This window comes from Hyla sarda, chromosome 7, assembly GCF_029499605.1.
Source record: "Hyla sarda isolate aHylSar1 chromosome 7, aHylSar1.hap1, whole genome shotgun sequence".
Taxonomy (NCBI): domain Eukaryota; kingdom Metazoa; phylum Chordata; class Amphibia; order Anura; family Hylidae; genus Hyla; species Hyla sarda.
In genome coordinates, this window is record NC_079195.1 from 215,229,566 (window position 1) to 215,248,228 (window position 18,663).

An 18,663-nucleotide genomic window follows, 5' to 3' on the forward strand; every position below is an offset into this window, starting at 1 on the left:
GGGGATAACTAGCTCATCGGTGGGGGTCTAACCACTGGGACACCACAATCCCAAAAATGGAGGACTACTGTCCCTTGAACTAATGGAGTGGCAGCGCACTCTAAGCAATGTCCTGAAGCCCTATAGAGAATTAATTGAGTGCTGGCCGCCCATGCTCTCTGCTGTCCATTTTGTTTTAGGGACCATTCTTGGTTCTCAGGATCGGTGGGGCTCCTATCAGTCAAACCCCCACAATCAGCTACTTATCCCCTATCATGTGAATAGTGGAAGAACTTCTGATCTTGGGATAGCTTGGTTTTGTGTCTATATTGACCTTAAAATAAATTCTTCATATCGCCAAGTGAATCCAACCTCAGGGTTCCCATGATGATGAAATGAAGAGTGCCTGTCATCACCAATATGGATATCCTGTACAGATTACATTCCCATACATTAATGGGTCCCATTGTCTCCCAGTCACTGTTCTCGGTGAGAGACAAAGTTTTTGTTGTAGGACACAGAATGCCATATGTTATTATGTTTATTTTTCTTGTGAACTCCATCACAAATATTTCTCACTCCGACGCACAATGGTAACTGGATCTTAAACCCATGTGCGATTCTCCGATGACTGAGCATTGTGGCCAAAATACAACAGACAGAAAAACACATCTGAGAAGAGATTAACGTCTCCCAATAGATAAGCAGAACTTCTTCTCTATAAAGGACATCTGTCACATGAACGTTGATTATGAACCGCCAACAGTGTTATGCAGTATGCAACAAAAGGACACAGTGCATACCTTTGTATAGTGCATAAATGCACTTTAAGTAGAAAGTGTCAAAGAGGCGTGGCCTAGGTACTGATGTGCCCTAGGCCTTTAATGGCTCTCTGCTGTAACTACCCACTCGGTTGCTCTTTGACAGGCAGGCAAGGAACCGACTGCCTAATACATACCCCCCTGACTGTATAATCCCGCCCAGCACTTCATAGTCACTCCCATTAAAATTAAGTTCACGCCCATTTGACCTGAATTGTCAGAAAAACTAAAAACCCTCATATCTCAGGAACAGGAGGGCATATCAAGAAACCATAAAAAGTGGGATCAGGGCACCCTGAGCAATTTAAAGGGGTACTCTGGCGCTTAGACATCTTATCCCCTATCCAAAGGATAAGGGATAAAATGCCTGATCACGGCGGTCCCGCTGCTGGGGATCTTGCATGCCGCACCCCGTGAAAATCAGTCTCCGGAGCGTGTTCGCTCCAGGTCTGATTACTATCGATCACGGGGCTGGAGCATTGTGACGTCACGGCTCCGCCCCCGTGTTACGTCACACTCCGCCCCCTCAATGCAAGTCTATGGGAGGGGGCGTGACGGCAGTCACGCCCCCTCCCATAGACTTGCATTGAGGGGGCGGGGCGTGACATCACACGGGGCGGAGTCGTGACGTCACAATGCTCCAGCCCCGTGATCGGGAGCCAGAACCTCCAGCGCTGCCGGAAGCAGATACAGGTGGGTGCCGCATGCTATATTGCCGGGGTCCCCAGCGGCCGGACCCCCGCGATCAGACATCTTATCCCCTATCCTTTGGGTAGGGGATAATATGTCTTGGGCTGGAGTACCCTTTTAATGATAATGGAATATCATTTTTGGGGGGATAGGTCACATGTCCAATTTAAGTAGTCACAGGAAATTGAATACCCCCATTTTGACAAAATCCCACAGATTTCGGCTATAAAACCAAGGGGTTAAAAAATAAAGGAAAGAAAACAGGCTGTAAGGGATGTATTAAAAGGTCTAATTATATATTAAACAGAGATGCATTCATAACAAGGAGAAAAAGACAGAACGCGAAGTGACGTCCTCTGTTACCTGTGTCTACTTAGTAATGTAGTATACTCAATGAGTCTATACCGAAAACATCTCTTATCCCACAGCAGTGTTTTCCAACCAGGGTGCCTCCAGCTGTTGCAAAACTACAACTCCCAGCATACTGCACTAGGCAGAGTTGTTTGGGAAAGATACTATTCATATTCTATACAGATCACTGGGTTGCACTGTCCTCTTTGTGATCTTACTCTACAGGGGGTCCACACATCACAGCCGGACCCTCGCTACAGAGCTGCAAGTTTGCAATTTACTGTTTTGCACTTGGTCTCGCCTCTTTCGCACATTTACCATCACACGAAGAAGATGATTGCCCTGAACCAGACTGCCCTAAGTTAAATTCCCATAATGCTCCGAGATACAAAATAGCTTCATTTGCGCTCATGAGCTATTTATTTTATCCAGCGCCATTATATTCCTGACATTATTTTGCTGCTAGTATAGAGAATTGCTCCTTGAAAAGAGTGTTAAAAAAATAAATAAACAGATCATTGCATTTTAACTATGTACAGGATCAACTGAATGTAACCTGTACCCTAATGTGCCCCTGAGTATATATGTTACAAATCCACCAACCTGAATTATTATTATAACCATATATATATATATATATATATATATATATATATATATCTCAACTGGCTCCAGAAAGTTAAACAGATTTGTAAATTACTTCTATAAAAAAAAAATCTTAATCCTTCCAATAATTATCAGCTGCTGAAGTTGAGTTGTTGTTTTCTCTCTGGCAACAGTGCTCACCACTGACATCTCTGCTTGTCTCGGGAACTGCACAGAGTAGAAGAGGTTTGCTATGGGGATTTGCTTCTAAACTGGGCGGTTCCTGAGGCACGTGTCATCAGAGAGCACTTAGACAGAAAATAACTACTCAACTTCAGCAGCTCATAAGTACTGAAAGGATTAAGATGTTTTAATAGATGTAATTTACAAATCTGTTTAACTTTCTGGAGCCAGTTGAAGTTTTCCAGTGGAGAGTACCCCTTTAAGGCCAGGTATTGTACTAGATGGTTCTTGAGAGAGAGTAAGAGAAAGAAAGAGAGAGTAAAAGAGAGAGAATGCAAGAGTGTGTGTGTGTGAGAGATAGAGTAAACGAGAGTATGCAAAAGAGAGAGTGCAAGAGAGAGCGAGTAAAACAACAACAATCCTTGTTTTCTAAATCCAATCTTATCCAGAAATAGAAAAACACAGCTTATTTCTTTCAAAAACCATTTGGCTCCATTCACTTCAATGGAACTAAGCTGCAGAACCACACCCAACCTGGAGACAGACGGGGAGTGTTTTTTTGAAAGAAAGTAGCTGTGTTTTTCTATTCCTGGATAAGCCCTTTAAGGTGGTCCCCATACACATTCAACTTTTGTAAGCCAAACTCATCGATGGGACTGACCTAGCCTCTAATGTGCATTGTGCCCTCCTTACTCTCCCCTGACGCATGGTGTCAGTAGGGCCGGCGCCACCTATAGGCAAGTAAGACGTTAGCCTAGAGCACCCAGGGAATGAGGACGCCACTCGGGAATCCAGGACTCACATCCAGGATGCTCTGAGCGAGTGTCGCTAATGTAAGGGGTTTTAATCTGACCAGAGAGTCTTGTTTCTCGCGCTATGTTAGTCCTTTAGGTGCTTTTTTATACACATTCCGGGCGGCATTTATGTGTCTTTTTCTTAGCTAGAGTGACATCTGCTCTGGTAGGTACTACATTGGTGCTACGTAACACTCCATTTCCCTTGTAGTAGCTCTGTATTGGATATGTGTGGATGACAAAAATTTCTCAGCAGTCCATGGGTATCCTAATATATCCAATTAAAGGGGTACTCCACCCCTAGACATCTTATCCCCTATCCGAAGGATAGGGGATAAGATGTCTGATGGCGGGGGTCCCGCCGCTGGGGACCACCGCATTCTACCATGCGGCACCCACCTGTAATGGCTTCCGGAACCGCTGGAGGTCCTTAGGCTAATACCATCCCGACCACGGGGACATAAGATCGTGATGTCACGGCTCCGCCCCGTGTGACGTCACACCCGCCCCCTGAATGCAAGTCTATGGGAGGGGGCGTGACAGCTGTCACGCCCCCTCCCATAGACTTGCATTGAGGGGGTGGGTGTGATGTCACACGGGAGCGGACACGCCCCCTTCCCATAGACTTGCATTGAGGGGGCGGGTGTGAAGTCACGCGGGAGCGGACACGCCCCCCTTCCCATAGACTTGCATTGAGGGGGCGGGTGTGACGTCACACGGGGGCGGAGTCGTGACATCAAGATCTTCCGTTCTCATGGTCGGGATGGTATTAGCCTGAGGGCCTCCAGCGGTTCCGGAAGCCGTTACAGGTGGGGGCCGCATGGTAGAATGGGGACCCCCGCCATCAGATATCTTATCCCCTATCCTTTGGATAGGTAATAAAATGTCTAGGGGCGGAGTACCCCTTTAAACTAAATCAAGGCTTTCAATGTTAGAAGACAAACAGGTTTTTATAAGGAAATAAAAAAATAGTTGTATCCTTGATGAAGTTTACATGTTCATTTCCTCACACTAACGTAACTGTGTTCACACTGTAAACACTCTTTAGTCCCCTCGCCCGGAAAGGCAGGCATGCCATGTCGGCGAACACTTTCCTACACGATGCGAGACCTAAACAAGATGATTTCCTGTGTTAAGAAATTGCTCCATAAACAATATTCTATAATCACTTTCAAAAGGGGGTAAACATGTAAGATGTGCATAAAATCCAATAACCTGGTGCCCTGTGGGTCTCAAATCCTAATAAAAAAATTAACCAAAAGCAAAGACGTAACGTAAAGGGGAATCTGTCAGCTGCTATTAATGTTACAAACTGGTGACGCTATTAGATGCTGTTAGGACAAGGAGACACATGGTATCGTCCATATATCTGTCTGCCCTTATTCTCTGGTGTTAAGAGTCAAAGAGGAGTTCCCAAGCCCCTGAAGTGCTAAAAACTGACATGCCTCCCTGCTCCCCCTCACCTTCCTGTCTCGTCATAATTGACAGTCAGCCTGAAGCCGAGCCCTGTTTTCAAATCTCACACCTGCGCACAATTTCTATGCACAGCTCAGGAACGAGATATGAAAACAGGGCTTGGCTTCCAGCTGACTGTCAATTAAGTAATGATAGGGATGGAAGGTGGAGACAGTAGACGCCCCAGTCCTCAGCCCTTCAGGGGCTTGGGAATGCTTCTCTGGCACTTTGTTATAGAGAGTAAGGCTTATTTAAAGGGGTACTCCGGCCCTAAGACATCTTATCCCCTATCCAAAGAAAAGGGGATAGGATTCTGATCGCATGCAGCACCACCTATCATCAGCCTCATGGAGCAAAGATCACTCCGTGTCTGATGACTCACGATGACGGGGCCAGAGTATCGTGATGTCACAGCTCCGCCCCCTTGTGACATCAAGCCCCGCCCCTTCAATGCACTATGGGAGGGGGCGTGATGGCCGCCATGCCCCCTTCCATAGACTTGCATTGACGGGGCTGGGCGTGACATCACGATACTCCGGCCCCAAGATCATGAGTCATCAGACAAGGGGGTGCTGCATGAGAGATTGCGATCAGACATCTTATCCCCTATCCTTTGGATAGGGGATACGATGTCTTAGGGCCGGAGTACCCCTTGATCCGGCCCCGTGATCGTGAGTCAGACACGGAGTGATCTTCGCTCTGTGAGGCTGATGACTCGGAGGCTGCATGAGAGATTGCCAGCGGCAGGAACCCTGCGATCAGACATCTTATCCCCTATCCTTTGGATAGGGGATAAGATGTCTTAGGGCCGGAGTACCCCTTTAAAAGAATTGGAAATTCAAATAAACTGGTGCCAGAAACGTATACAGATCTGTAAATGACTTCTATTTAAATATTGTAAACCTTCCACTACTTAGCTGCTGTATGCTACAGAGGAAGTTGTGTAGTTCTTTCCAGTCTGACCACAGTGCTCTCTGATGACACCTCTGTCAGAGCAGGAGATGTTTGCTATGGGGTATTGCTTCTAATCTGAACAGTTCCTGAAACAGACAGAGGGGGCAGCAGAGAGCACTGTGGTCAGACTGGAAAGAACCACACAACTTCCTCTGGAGCATACAGCAGCTGACTTTTTGGCAGCAGTTAATCTGAAAACCTTGGTCTTCCCCAGCGTTTTCCTTTAAGCCATTCGGCGTACTAGTAGAGAACTACACACCAGAATAGAAAGGGTTAAACAACATGTATTGATGAGTAAGGGCCTTTAAGCCACAATCCGAAGTGTTTCCTTATGTGTTTAAAATCTTACCAAGAATGGAGTCCAGCAAATACACGAGACGCACATGATGGCCAGGAGTTGGATTATCATCTCTAGATGATGAGATCTGCCTTGTCTGTGTTGCTGGCTTTTCAGTTTGGATCGAAGTAACGTTATTCCAGTCATGGCATTACATAAGAATGAGATGGCCAAAGAAACGAGTCCCAAAGAGGAAAATAACAATAAATGGAACTGGTCCATCCAGTGTTCAATGTGTTCAGTCTTTAGAAAACACCAAGTCCTGGTGGCCTGGATGTGATAGGACCTTAAAGTCACAATCGGCAACAAAGCCACCGAGATGGCAAAGAGCCAGACGAAAGCCAAGATCATCTTGGCATGTCTTGAAGTCATTTTGGTAGAGTGAAAGATAGGCTCGGTAACTCCTATACACCTCTCCACCGCCATCACGCTGCCAAGTAACAGCGGGCAGAGGCCGAAGAATACCATGCACATGCCAAAAATGCTGCACAGAACGTTCGCATGGTCAAATTTTGACCAGTCTCTATTGGAGGCATAGACAAAGACAGCGATGGTCCCATTGATGAGGTGGCCGAACAAGTCCGTAAAGACCAAGCCGCTGGCAAACAATAAGAAGGAAGCTTTGGACTTCTTCCGGAACCTCTGGTAGGCTTTCAGAAGTATGACTATAGCCAGACTGTTGGATGTGATCCCCACTGTCATGAAGACTACGGAGAAGAACACTGAAATTTTTCGGTCCCTAAGGTCTGTGGTGTTTGATGGGAACACAGGGCTGCTGTACAGGGCCTCGTCCGTACTGTTGTTCATTGTTGAATGTGTAGATTCAGAAATCAGATCATCTCCATAATACGATGAAACCTGTTAAATTGAATAAAGAACATGATATGTTGGTTGGAGGACAACATTTAAACCTACTGCATTATCCTAAATGACATGTCATAGGGTTATGTTCTTATCTGTGATTGGTGGCCGTCTTGAGACCCCCCCACCGACTGCCGAGTGTTTTTGATTGGACCTCTTTGGTTTTTCTAACAGAATCTATTAGACTATGAATCCGAACATTGATTCATTGGATCTCCAAAGAACGACCAGTAGGGGGCAGTGGTCAGCAGAGCGTTTTTTTTTTAACTTTAGTTGTAGTAATCGGTGGGGGTCTCAGCTCCCAAACTCTAACAGATCCAAATGTCTGACAGATCAAAAGGACATCAAAAGATTTTTTTTAAATGTATAAGTATTCTTTTAAGAAGAACTATAAAACATCTATGTAAATACAGTGCTGAATCACCAGGGATCAGAAGAAGACAGTCTAATGCTTTATCTACAAGATTTCTGCACGACTATTTAACTTAAAGGGGTACTCCGCCCCTAGACATCTTATCCCCTATCCAAAGGATAGCGTATAAGACGTCCGATCTCGGCTACAGCACCCCAGAAACTCCAGAACTTCGCTCTGTGACGTATGCCTGGCGATGCGGGGTGGAGGCTCGTGACATCACGGCCACGCCCTCTCAATGCAAGTCTATGGGAGGGGGCGTGACGGCCGTCACGCCCCCTTCCATAGACTTGCATTGAGAGGGCATGGCCGTGATGTCACGAGCCTCCGCCCCGCATCACCAGGCATACGGCACAGAGCGAAGTTCTGGAGTTTCTAGGGTGCCGTAGCCGAGATCGGACATCTTATACGCTTCCATAGAATTGCATTGAGGGTGCGTGACAGTGATATCACGAGTGGGGTGGGGCCGTGACGTCACGAGCCTCCAGCACTGCACCTGACACTCTAAACGAATGCCGAGTACAGCGGCGGGACCCCCGCGATCAAACATCTTATCCCCTATCCTTCGGATAGGGGGATAAGATGTCTAGGGGAGGAGTACCCCTTTAAGGAAAATCTTGCGGCCGGAGGAAAAAGTAGCTGCTTTTATTTATTCCCCCCATCTAAAAAACAGTGAGGGGGGGGGGGGGGGGGACTATTTGGCCCCCTGCTATTTGATCAGTCTATACTTTAAAGAAACTGATTAATACTAGATTATTTGAAAAGCATCTTTCTATCTCATATGTATCTATCTATTATTTATCTATTTCATATCTGTCTATCTCTTATCTATCTATATCATATCTATCTATCTATATCTATCTCTTATCTATCTATAACATATCTATCTATCTCATATCTACCTTCTGATGTCAGGTCAATAAATTATTTTTTCACTGTACTTCTTGGAGTGCCGCATCATTTCTATTTTGGTGTGTATCTCATATCTATCTATCTATCTCATATCTATCTATCTCTTATCTATCTCTTATCTATCTATATCATATCTATCTATCTATCTCATATCTATCTATCTCTTATCTATCTATCTATCTATCTCATATCTATCTATCTGTCTATCATATACCATTTTGATAGCACATTATTACATAATGCTCCTATAAATATAAATAAATAGAGCTGGAATATAATACAGCTTTTTATGTGACGGAATGACACAGTTCCTGTATTTCTCCTTAGCCCAAGGAAACAAAATGAACTTTCTTGTTTATTTTTGTATTTTCTAAGCAGATATCACAAAGAAAGTGACTTTCAGTAAAATCCTTCCGCCATGTAAGAGTGAAAATAAATATCTTCTGATTTACAAAACATAGAAATCCGGTGTGAGCCGCCCGGTCAGATCTCCATCTCCAGCTCCCCGGGATTTTATAAGCCTAAACCTGGGAACTGTGCTTTGCTATATATTGGCTTCGGACCACTATAACTGGACTCTGCTTTCTCCTGTGTTAGGGAATTGCCTTTTAATTGATTTCGTAGGCTACATTCACACAGCTGGTTGTATCCGGCAGTGTGAAGCCCATTATTTTAGGACCGAGGAAAGCCAGAGAAAAAATTGTGCTTGCACGTCTTTTTCTCCGGCTTTTTTCTCCGAAAATAACGGCGGCTATAGAATACAATGGGGTCAATTGGGAGTCCAAAGGGAGTTTGACGGCCGAATTTGCCAGAAGATACCAGCAGTGAAAAGGGCCTTAAAGAAACATTTCAGGCAAAAACTGATACACTGATGATGGAGCAAATCAAGATCTTAGGGGGCACTGCTGTACCCCCTAAAACCCTGCACAAGGCTTCACACAATGGAACAGAATTTGATATGAATAAAGGACAAGTTATCCTAAAACGTTGCGCACAAAACTACATTGTATATATCATCTCCTCAGCTCCTCCTGCTCTATAACATGATACCTGCAGATTGTACTGTATTGTATATATAATCTCCTCAGCTCCTCCTGCTCTATAACATGATACCTGCAGATTGTACTGTATTGTATATATCATCTGCTAAGCTCCTCCTGCTCTATAACATGATACCTGCAGATTGTACTGTATTGTATATATAATCTGCTCAGCTCTTCCTGCTTTATAACATGATACCTGCAGATTGTACTGTATTGTATATATCATCTACTCAACTCCTCCTGCTCTATAACATGATACCTGCAGATTGTACTGTATTGTATATATCATCTGCTCAGCTCCTCCTGCTCTATAACATGATACCTGCAGATTGTACTGTATTGTATATATCACCTGCTCAGCTCCTCCTGCTCTATAACATGATACCTGCAGATTGTACTGTATTGTATATATCATCTGCTCAGCTCCTCCTGCTCTATAACATGATACCTGCAGATTGTACTGTATTGTATATATCATCTGCTCAGCTCCTCCTGCTCTATAACATGATACCTGCAGATTGTACTGTATTGTATATATCATCTGCTCAGCTCCTCCTGCTCTATAACATGATACCTGCAGATTGTACTGTATTGTATATATCATCTGCTCAGCTCCTCCTGCTCTATATCATGATCCCTGCAGATTGTACTGTACTGTATATATCATCTCCTCAGCTCCTCCTGCTCTATAACATGATACCTGCAGATTGTACTGTATTGTATATATCATCTGCTCAGCTCCTCCTGCTCTATAACATGATACCTGCAGATTGTACTGTATATATCATCTCCTCAGCTCCTCCTGCTCTATAACATGATACCTGCAGATTGTACTGTATTGTATATATCATCTGCTCAGCTCCTCCTGCTCTATAACATGATACCTGCAGATTGTACTGTATTGTATATATCATCTGCTCAGCTCCTCCTGCTCTATATCATGATCCCTGCAGATTGTACTGTATTGTATATATCATCTCCTCAGCTCCTCCTGCTCTATAACATGATGTCTTCAGATTGGACTGTATTTTTACTACGACAGGGTTTCCTTTAAGCTTTATTCAGCCCTTCTTACTGCTAAACAAATATTCACAGAATCTCCGCTCTAAATTCGGAATTTCCTACGGAATTACCCACGTCCTGCCAAGAGACACACTTTCTCTCCTAATCCCGGAGCAATTGAGAAACATCCTAAAAGGACTTTTCATAATAAGCTTTTCATTCCGGTTTGAACGAGCAAAAGTTCTAGTCACTGACCAGGACAAACAGCTGGGGTGCAAATACAGAGGTAGCAGAGCTGAGTTTGTCTCTAGCATGCTTTCCCAGCCTACTAATGAAAAAACTACAACTCCCAGCATGCCCGGATAGCAAACAGCAGTCTGGGCATGCTGGGACTTGTAGTCTTGTAACAGCTGGAGCAGTGTTTTCTAACCAGGGTGCCTCCAGCTGTTGCAAAACTACAACTCCCAGCATGCCCGGACAGCCGAAGGCTGTCCAGGCATGCTGAGAGTTGTAGTTTTGCAACAGCTGGAGGCACCCTGGTTGAGAAACACTATAAGTACAACATCTACATGGCTTTTCCTGCAGATGTGTCTGCATGGTTACACAACACACTCAGCTCTGCTACATGCACTAGCATCAGATGGGCAATTCATCTGGAATTCATTGATCCCCGATGAGTCAGATCTATTTGGCCTTTGGGTTCTGATGAGTCTGTATAATTCACTAACACACTGTAATTTTTCTCTGAACAATACACATCTTAAAGGGGTTGTCCAGTATTATGAAAAAACACTGTTTCTTTTTATTTATTGATTTATTTATTTTGCAGAAATAGCACCACTCCTGTCCACTGGTTGTTCGAAGTACTGCAGCTCAGTTCTATTCACTTCAAGTGGGCACTGGCAGATTCAAAAACTTTTTATATGTTGTACATCTTGGCAAAACATTTACCTTTCTAATACACTTAAAGGGGTACTCTGGTGGAAAACTTTTTTTTTTGTATTTTTTTTTAATCAACTGGTGCCAGAAAGTTAAACAGATTTGTAGATTCCTTCCATTAAAAAATCTAAATCCTTCCAGTACTTATGAGCTGCTGAAAACTACAGAGGAAATTCTTTTCTTTTTGGGACACAGTGCTCTCTGCTGACACCTCTGTCCACTTTAGGAACTGTCCAGAGCAGCATATGTTTGCTATGGGGATTTTATCCTACTCTGGATAGTTCTTAAAAACGACAGAGATGTCAGCAGAGAGCACTGTGCTCGTGATGTCAGCAGAGAGCTCTGTGTTCCAAAAAGAAAATAATTTCCTCTGTAGTATGCAGCAGCTAATAAGTACTGGAAGGATCAAGATTTTTTTTAATAGAAGTAATTTACAAATCTGTTTAACTTTTTGCACCAGTTGATTTATAAAAAAAAAAAAAAAAAAAAAAAAAAGTGTGCCACCAGAGTACCCCTTTAAGTGTATTAGAAAGATAAATGTTTTCCAAGATGCACAACATATAAAAAGTTTTTGAATCTGCCAGTGCCCATTTAAAGTGAATAGAAATGTATTTCCTTTTTTTTAGAAATCATGGCTTATAAAAAAAAAAGACCACTAGGGGTCCCCATACCATCCAGAAAATAATCCTGTCCGGCTGCAGCATCAACTTTGTCCCAGCTGAAGCACAGGATAGGACAAAGTCCAGGAAGTGAGTGCGGGACTAGCACCCCTCAGACTGCAGCATGAAAACAGAGAGGAGGGGGTTACAGAGCAGCCTGCAGTGATTGGATGAAGAGACTGAGCACAGCAGACTCAGGGAGGAAGTAAATGCATAGTGAGTAAGGGTGGGCTCATTGGTTGTCTCGGACACGCCACTTCCTGAGCAGTGGATGTCAGAATGAGTGAGCAGCAGAACAGAGGGATTAGTGACCAAATACAGAAGCTCCATACATAAAAAAAAAGACATGTAAAGTACGGTATCTGCATAGCCTAATATATAAGTATAATTTTTTCCTGTGATATGACAGGTATGCTTTAATGGAGCTTAGCTGCAATGCCGGAAGCAACCTGTGGGAAGGAGGGGTGCTGTTTTGCAAAAAATAAAAAAATAAATTCTTCTTATGCTGGACAACCCCTTTAACCCCAGTAAAAACTTAAGAAGATGTATGAAAAGTTGTCTTTGAGAAAGAGCGTATTAAGAAAACACTGTGTACTTCAACCCAATAATAGAGCAGGTCTGAGAATCATAAATTACAACTTCTCTTTCCTGCCTAAATATAGAACGGACCAAGTAAGTACAGAGCCCCGAACACTGAGACTCCTGTCTGACGTACAGTAGATTCAGTCTAGCGGGGCCATTGTACGCCCGCCGCGTTTTGGAATGAAGAAAAAAATGTTATGATTAGGCTAAGTATGTACTTGACCTAAAGATATGCCAGAAAAAATACTCTGTTATTTGTCACTACTAGGATGCAGTGTTTGTGGTGTTTTATGAAAAATAGTGGGTTTTATTTAGTCTTGACATTTTTCTCTTTAGCGTTTTGTTTCCCCTACATTTTTATTATAGCAAATCATGTAATTCTTTAATCATGTGACTTAAGAATCTCTTTTTGGCGGGGGAATAAACGCCAAAAAAATTGCAATGCTAAACCCACATTGTTTCTTTATTTTTTTAAGAAATGCCAAGTTTGTAACAAAATAAATGGTCAACTAATACCAGAAAGTTATACAGATTTGTAAATTGCTTCTATATGCAAATCTTAATCCTTCCAGTACTTATCAGCTGCTGTATGCTACAGAGGAAGTTGTGTAGTTCTTTCCAGTCTGACCACAGTGCTCTCTGCTGACACCTCGGTCCACGTCAGGAACTTTCCAGCATAGGGACAAACCTCTTGTGCTCTGGACAGTTCCTGACACATACAGAGGTGGCAGCAGAGAGCACTGTGGTCAGACTGAAAAGAACTACACAACTTCCTCCGGAGCATACAGCAGCTGAGGACTGAGATTGTAATTTACAAATCTGTTTGACTTTCTGGCACCAGTTGATTCAAAAGCATTTTTTTCCCTTTTAATGGAGTTAAAGGACATTGCAACTCTTGTCTATGGCTTATGTATTTTTCGCTTTTTTTGTTTTTGTTTATAGAGTGACCCCGAATTTCCTGTAGGTGCCCTGTATATACAAAAAGGCTTATATAGCCATCAGCATACAGTCACTTCTAGAAGGAGGCATATGTCTTACTGATTTCTCTTAATGGTAAAAAAAATAATAATATTAAAACATAAAGGAAAAATAAAAGAATAACAAACTGACATTAATAGTCCCCTACAATGCACGATAATAAGCAAACAAAATGGCAAAGAAAACCCCAATACATATAAACTTACAAAATCTTTGCCTTTGATAAATGTCACAGAAACATCAAATAGAATCTAAACTTATAGTTTATTGCTTACAAAATAAATCCCTAACAATATTCCATAAAAACAAATATATAAGGTCAAAGTACATGTTAAAAACAATGATGGGGAGCACGAGAGATGTTATTAGTATAGTGTACAGTGTATCCAAATCAGGGTGCCTCCAGCTGTTGCAAAACTACAACTCCCAGTATGCTGAAGGAACCCTGCTTGGGAAACATTGGTATAGAAGCTAAATACAAAATATGAGATTTATGACAATATATATATATATATATATATATATATATATATATATATATATAGTGCATGAATTTCACTATGCCAATAAATAAATTGCTGAAATAAATACATTTGTGTATATACAATATATATATATATATATATATATATATATATATATATATATATATTACTCATTTTTATTTATTAAATTAATTTATGTATTGGATTGAAGAAGAATAGAAATTAATCAGATTTTTTTTATTTTATTTTTTTTACCCAGAAACAGCGCCACTCCTCTCAGTAGGCTGGTATGTTTGGTAGTGCCGCATTCACTTGGGCTGCAATACCAGACATAGCCTATTAAACGGAGTGGCGCTGTTTCTGGGTGGAAAATGAATTTATTTTTCACTATTATTTCCCTGTGGAAGCCATCAGTACATTGTTTCCCTATCAGTTTGCCTCCAGCTGTTGCAAAACTACAACTCCCAGCATGCCCCGGCAGCCAAAGGCTGTAAGGACATGCTGGGAGTTGTAGTTTTGCAACAGCTGGAGGTAACCTGATTGGGAAAAAGTAAGACAGATACATCTCTTTAGAAGCGCCAATATTCTGCATTTACAGGGTAACCGTGGGAAATTCGGGGTCTTAATATAAACTAATATACATGTAAAAAAAAATTAGAATCTGCAAATAATATTGTGATATGGGATTGCTATATATGCGATTGTCTAATTCAATTATTATGGTCGAATCAAAGAAATGAATGTTTTTTTGTCTCTGTTCACATTTACTTTGGCGCAGGTTCTTAAAAAAAAAATACAGGAAATAAAATTGTGCACCGTGTTGTGCTATTTGATCTGTGATGCAAAAACATAACAGACCCCTATGAAGTCAATGGGGGGGGGGGGGGGGAAGCCACATGCCATTGGTGTCCAGCTAGTAAGGGGGTCCAGGACTGGAACCAAATTTTCGGCTTATTGTTCCGAAATTGAAAAACGGAAATATTAATTCTGGTTGTGAGTGTAGCCTTAGGAAAATTGATCCTGGGTAACCTGCAATTTACAATTAGTTACATGTGTCAAGGTTAGGACCATTCCATATGGAAGATGCCTGACTACGACTACGTAAAGTGGAAAAACATTAAAAAGACTGTGGTATTGTTTACTTTTTACTTTTTATTATAATTTTTTTTTTTTTTTTTACTTAAGTTTGAGAAAACTTTCACAAAATGCCTCATTTATTCATACTGTACAATATGGCTGCAGCAAAACCACTATTTTTAGGATTAACATAGTAGGGATCCGGCAAAATCTGATGGATGGTAGGAAATTATACCTGGTAGGCGCCATCTGTTGTACTTGACGGTACCTTGAATTAAGCTTTGCTTATAGTAGGATTCCCTAAAACATTGATGTGGCTTTCCTGCTCCTGCTGTTGCAAAACTACAACTTCCAGCATGCCCGGACAGCCCAAGGCTGTCCGGGCATGCTGGGAGTTGTAGTTTTTCAACAGCTGGAGGCACACTGGTTGGGAAGCACTCGTCTAGGCAGTCTATGGGGTCTCAGCATAGCATCATGTTAAGGAGATTTTCCTACCTAGAAGCAATGCTGAGTACTTGGTGTGCTTGGAAGGGACATGAAGTTGCTGCATGGCCCCATAGACTTCTATTACAGAACTGTAATAATGTCACGTGCACCCCAAGGGCTTGTGTATTCATCCGTATTCATAATGGGGTATGTGCCTCCCCTTTGCAATGATCCATCGCCATTGAAAACAAGAACCAGAAATTAGGCAGTGGGAATATGGCTACATACGATGTAGGTACATAGACGACGTTTTTTCTAAGAGTCATTGTAGCTGGAATTTTGTGTAACATGGATTAAAAAGTTTTATATTCCACAATGTGTTTCTATATGGCAATGACTTCTCATCGGAACCCAGGTCAAACTGTTCTAACATCTGATGTTAGTGCATGTAGCAGAGCTGAGTGTGTTGTGTACCTATAGGAGATGTTGTACCTATAGACCAACCAGTGTGCCTCCAACTGTTGCAAAACTATAACTCCCAACATGCCCCTACAGCCTACAGCAGTTTGAGCATCCTGGGAGTTTAAGTGTTGTAACAGCTGAAGAAGTTTTTTCCAACCAGTGTGCCTCCAGCTGTTGTAAAACTACAACCCCCAGCATGCCTGGACAGCCAGAGGCACAAACAGCTTTGCGCTAATAAAAAAGGTAGCAGAGCTGAATTTGTCACTAGCAGTCTTTCTCAAACAATGTTGCTCCAGATGTTGAAAAACTACAACTCCTGGCATGCCCGGACAGCCAACGCCAGCCTGGGCATGCTGGGACTTGCAGTGCTGTAACTGCTGGAGAGGTGTTTTTTCCAAACAGTGTGCCTCCCCTTGTAGCAAAACTACAACTCCAGGCATGCCCGGACAGCCAACGACAATCTGGACATGCTGGGAGTTGTAGTGTTGTAACAGCTTGAGCAGGGTTTCCAAACCAGGGTGCCTCCAGCTGTTACAAAACTACAACTCCCAGCATGCCCGCACAGCCAAAGGCTGTGCGGGCATTCTGGGAGTTGTAGTTTTGCAACGGTTAGTAGATCTCTTGTAGCTTTTTGTAAACGGGATTTGACCTATGTGGGTTCTAGTCCTCAGTGAGAATTTAGGGAATTTAAGCTATTTTGGTGCTGTCGGGTCCTCTTAATAAGGAGAAACTCCAGATAAAAAAAAAAAAATAAAAAAAAAATATATATATATATATATATATATATATATATATGCCATATATATCTATATCACAATATAATATCTATATCACAATACATCCAGTTAGATTTTTTCCATTCCTGGGAGTGTAATACCAGCCACTCGGTGAAGGGAATTTGTGCCATGAAGAAGAGTTTGCACTAAAGTCAGATGAGGATCCCAGGCAAGAGGGTCTAAGTCTACATGATATTGGGGCATGTATTCTCCAGTCCATTATATAAGAGTAGACGGGACATTATATACTGTATATAGAGCATTCACAAGAGGGTCTAAGTCTACATGATATTGGGGCATGTATTCTCCAGTCCATTATATAAGAGTAGACGGGATCTAATATACTGTATATAGAGCATTCACAAGAGGGTCTAAGTGTACATGATATGAGGGCACGTATTCTCCAGTCCAATCCATTATATAAGAGTAGACGGGATCTAATATACTGTATATAAAGCATTCACAAGAGGGTCTAGGTCTACATGATATGGGGGCACGTATTCTCCAGTCCATTATATAAGGGTAGACGGGATCTAATATACTGTATATAGAGCATTCACAAGAGGGTCTAAGTCTACATGATATGGGGGCACGTATTCTCCAGTCCATTATATAAGAGTAGACGGGTCATTATATACTGTATATAGAGCATTCACAAGAGGGTCTAAGTCTACATGATATGGGGGCACGTATTCTCCAGTCCATTATATGAGAGAAGACGGGACATTATATACTGCATATAGAGCATTCACAAGAGGGTCTAAGTCTACGTGATATGGGGGCACGTTTTCTCCAGTTCATTATATAAGAGTAGACGGGTAACAATATACTTTATATAGAGCATTCACAAGAGGGTCTAAGTCTACATGATATGGGGGCACGTATTCTCCAGTCCATTATATGAGAGAAGACGGGACATTATATACTGCATATAGAGCATTCACAAGAGGGTCTAAGTCTACATGATATGGGGGCACGTATTCTCCAGTCCATTATATAAGAGTAGACGGGACATTATATACTGTATATAGAGCATTCACAAGAGGGTCTAAGTCTACATGATATGGGGGCACGTATTCTCCAGTCAATTATATGAGAGAAGACGGGACATTATATACTGCATATAGAGCATTCACAAGAGGGTCTAAGTCTACATGATATGGGGGCACGTATTCTCCAGTCCATTATATAAGAGTAGACGGGACATTATATACTGTATGTAGAGCATTCACAAGAGGGTCTAAGTCTACGTGATATGGGGGCACGTATTCTCCAGTCCATTGTATAAGAGTAGACAGGATATAATATACTGTATATAGAGCATTCACAAGAGGGTCTAGGTCTACATGATATGGGGGCACGTATTCTCCAGTCCATTATATAAGAGTAGACGGGACATTATATACTGTATATGGAGCATTCACAAGAGGGTCTAAGTCTACATGATACGGGGGCACGTATTCTCCAGTCCATTATATAAGAGTAGATAGGATCTAATATACTGTATATAGAGCATTCACAAGAGGGTCTAAGTCTACATGATATGGGGGCACGTATTCTCCGGTCCATTATATAAGAGTAGACGGGACATTATATACTGTATATAGAGCATTCACCATACCTGTCCTGGGGTCCCTCAGGTAGTCACCAGCGCCTGCCATCCTGCTCCAGGCTCATCCAGCAGGGAAGCAGTTAAAGGAAAACAATTCCGAAGTCCTCAGAAGGAGTAAGACCCCCGTGTTTGGACATGGATCCAGGGATTGCTGGGACTTGTGTCACATCCCCCTTTGTGGGGTCTCGCTGTCTGGTTACGGGCATCCAGAGGGAGTAAAGCAGCAGCTGGGGAGACAGGACCATCCAGCCCAGCCAGGATCTGACTCTGAGCAGAGAGATCAATGTG

General features: G+C 42.4%; 1 protein-coding gene across 1 annotated transcript in view; it reads right to left on the minus strand.

Moving 5' to 3' along the window:
• PTGFR (prostaglandin F receptor) overlaps nucleotides 1-18,623 on the minus strand; it is a 30,366-nt gene extending 11,743 nt beyond the window's left edge. The window contains exons 1-2 of the mRNA XM_056530247.1: nucleotides 18,385-18,623; nucleotides 6,162-7,007 (exon numbers count right to left, since the gene is read on the minus strand). Of these exons, the coding sequence (XP_056386222.1) occupies nucleotides 6,162-6,956 (795 nt within the window). The 5' untranslated portion in view covers nucleotides 6,957-7,007; nucleotides 18,385-18,623. The remainder of the gene's footprint in view (nucleotides 1-6,161; nucleotides 7,008-18,384) is intronic.
• Nucleotides 18,624-18,663: the final 40 nt, after the last annotated feature.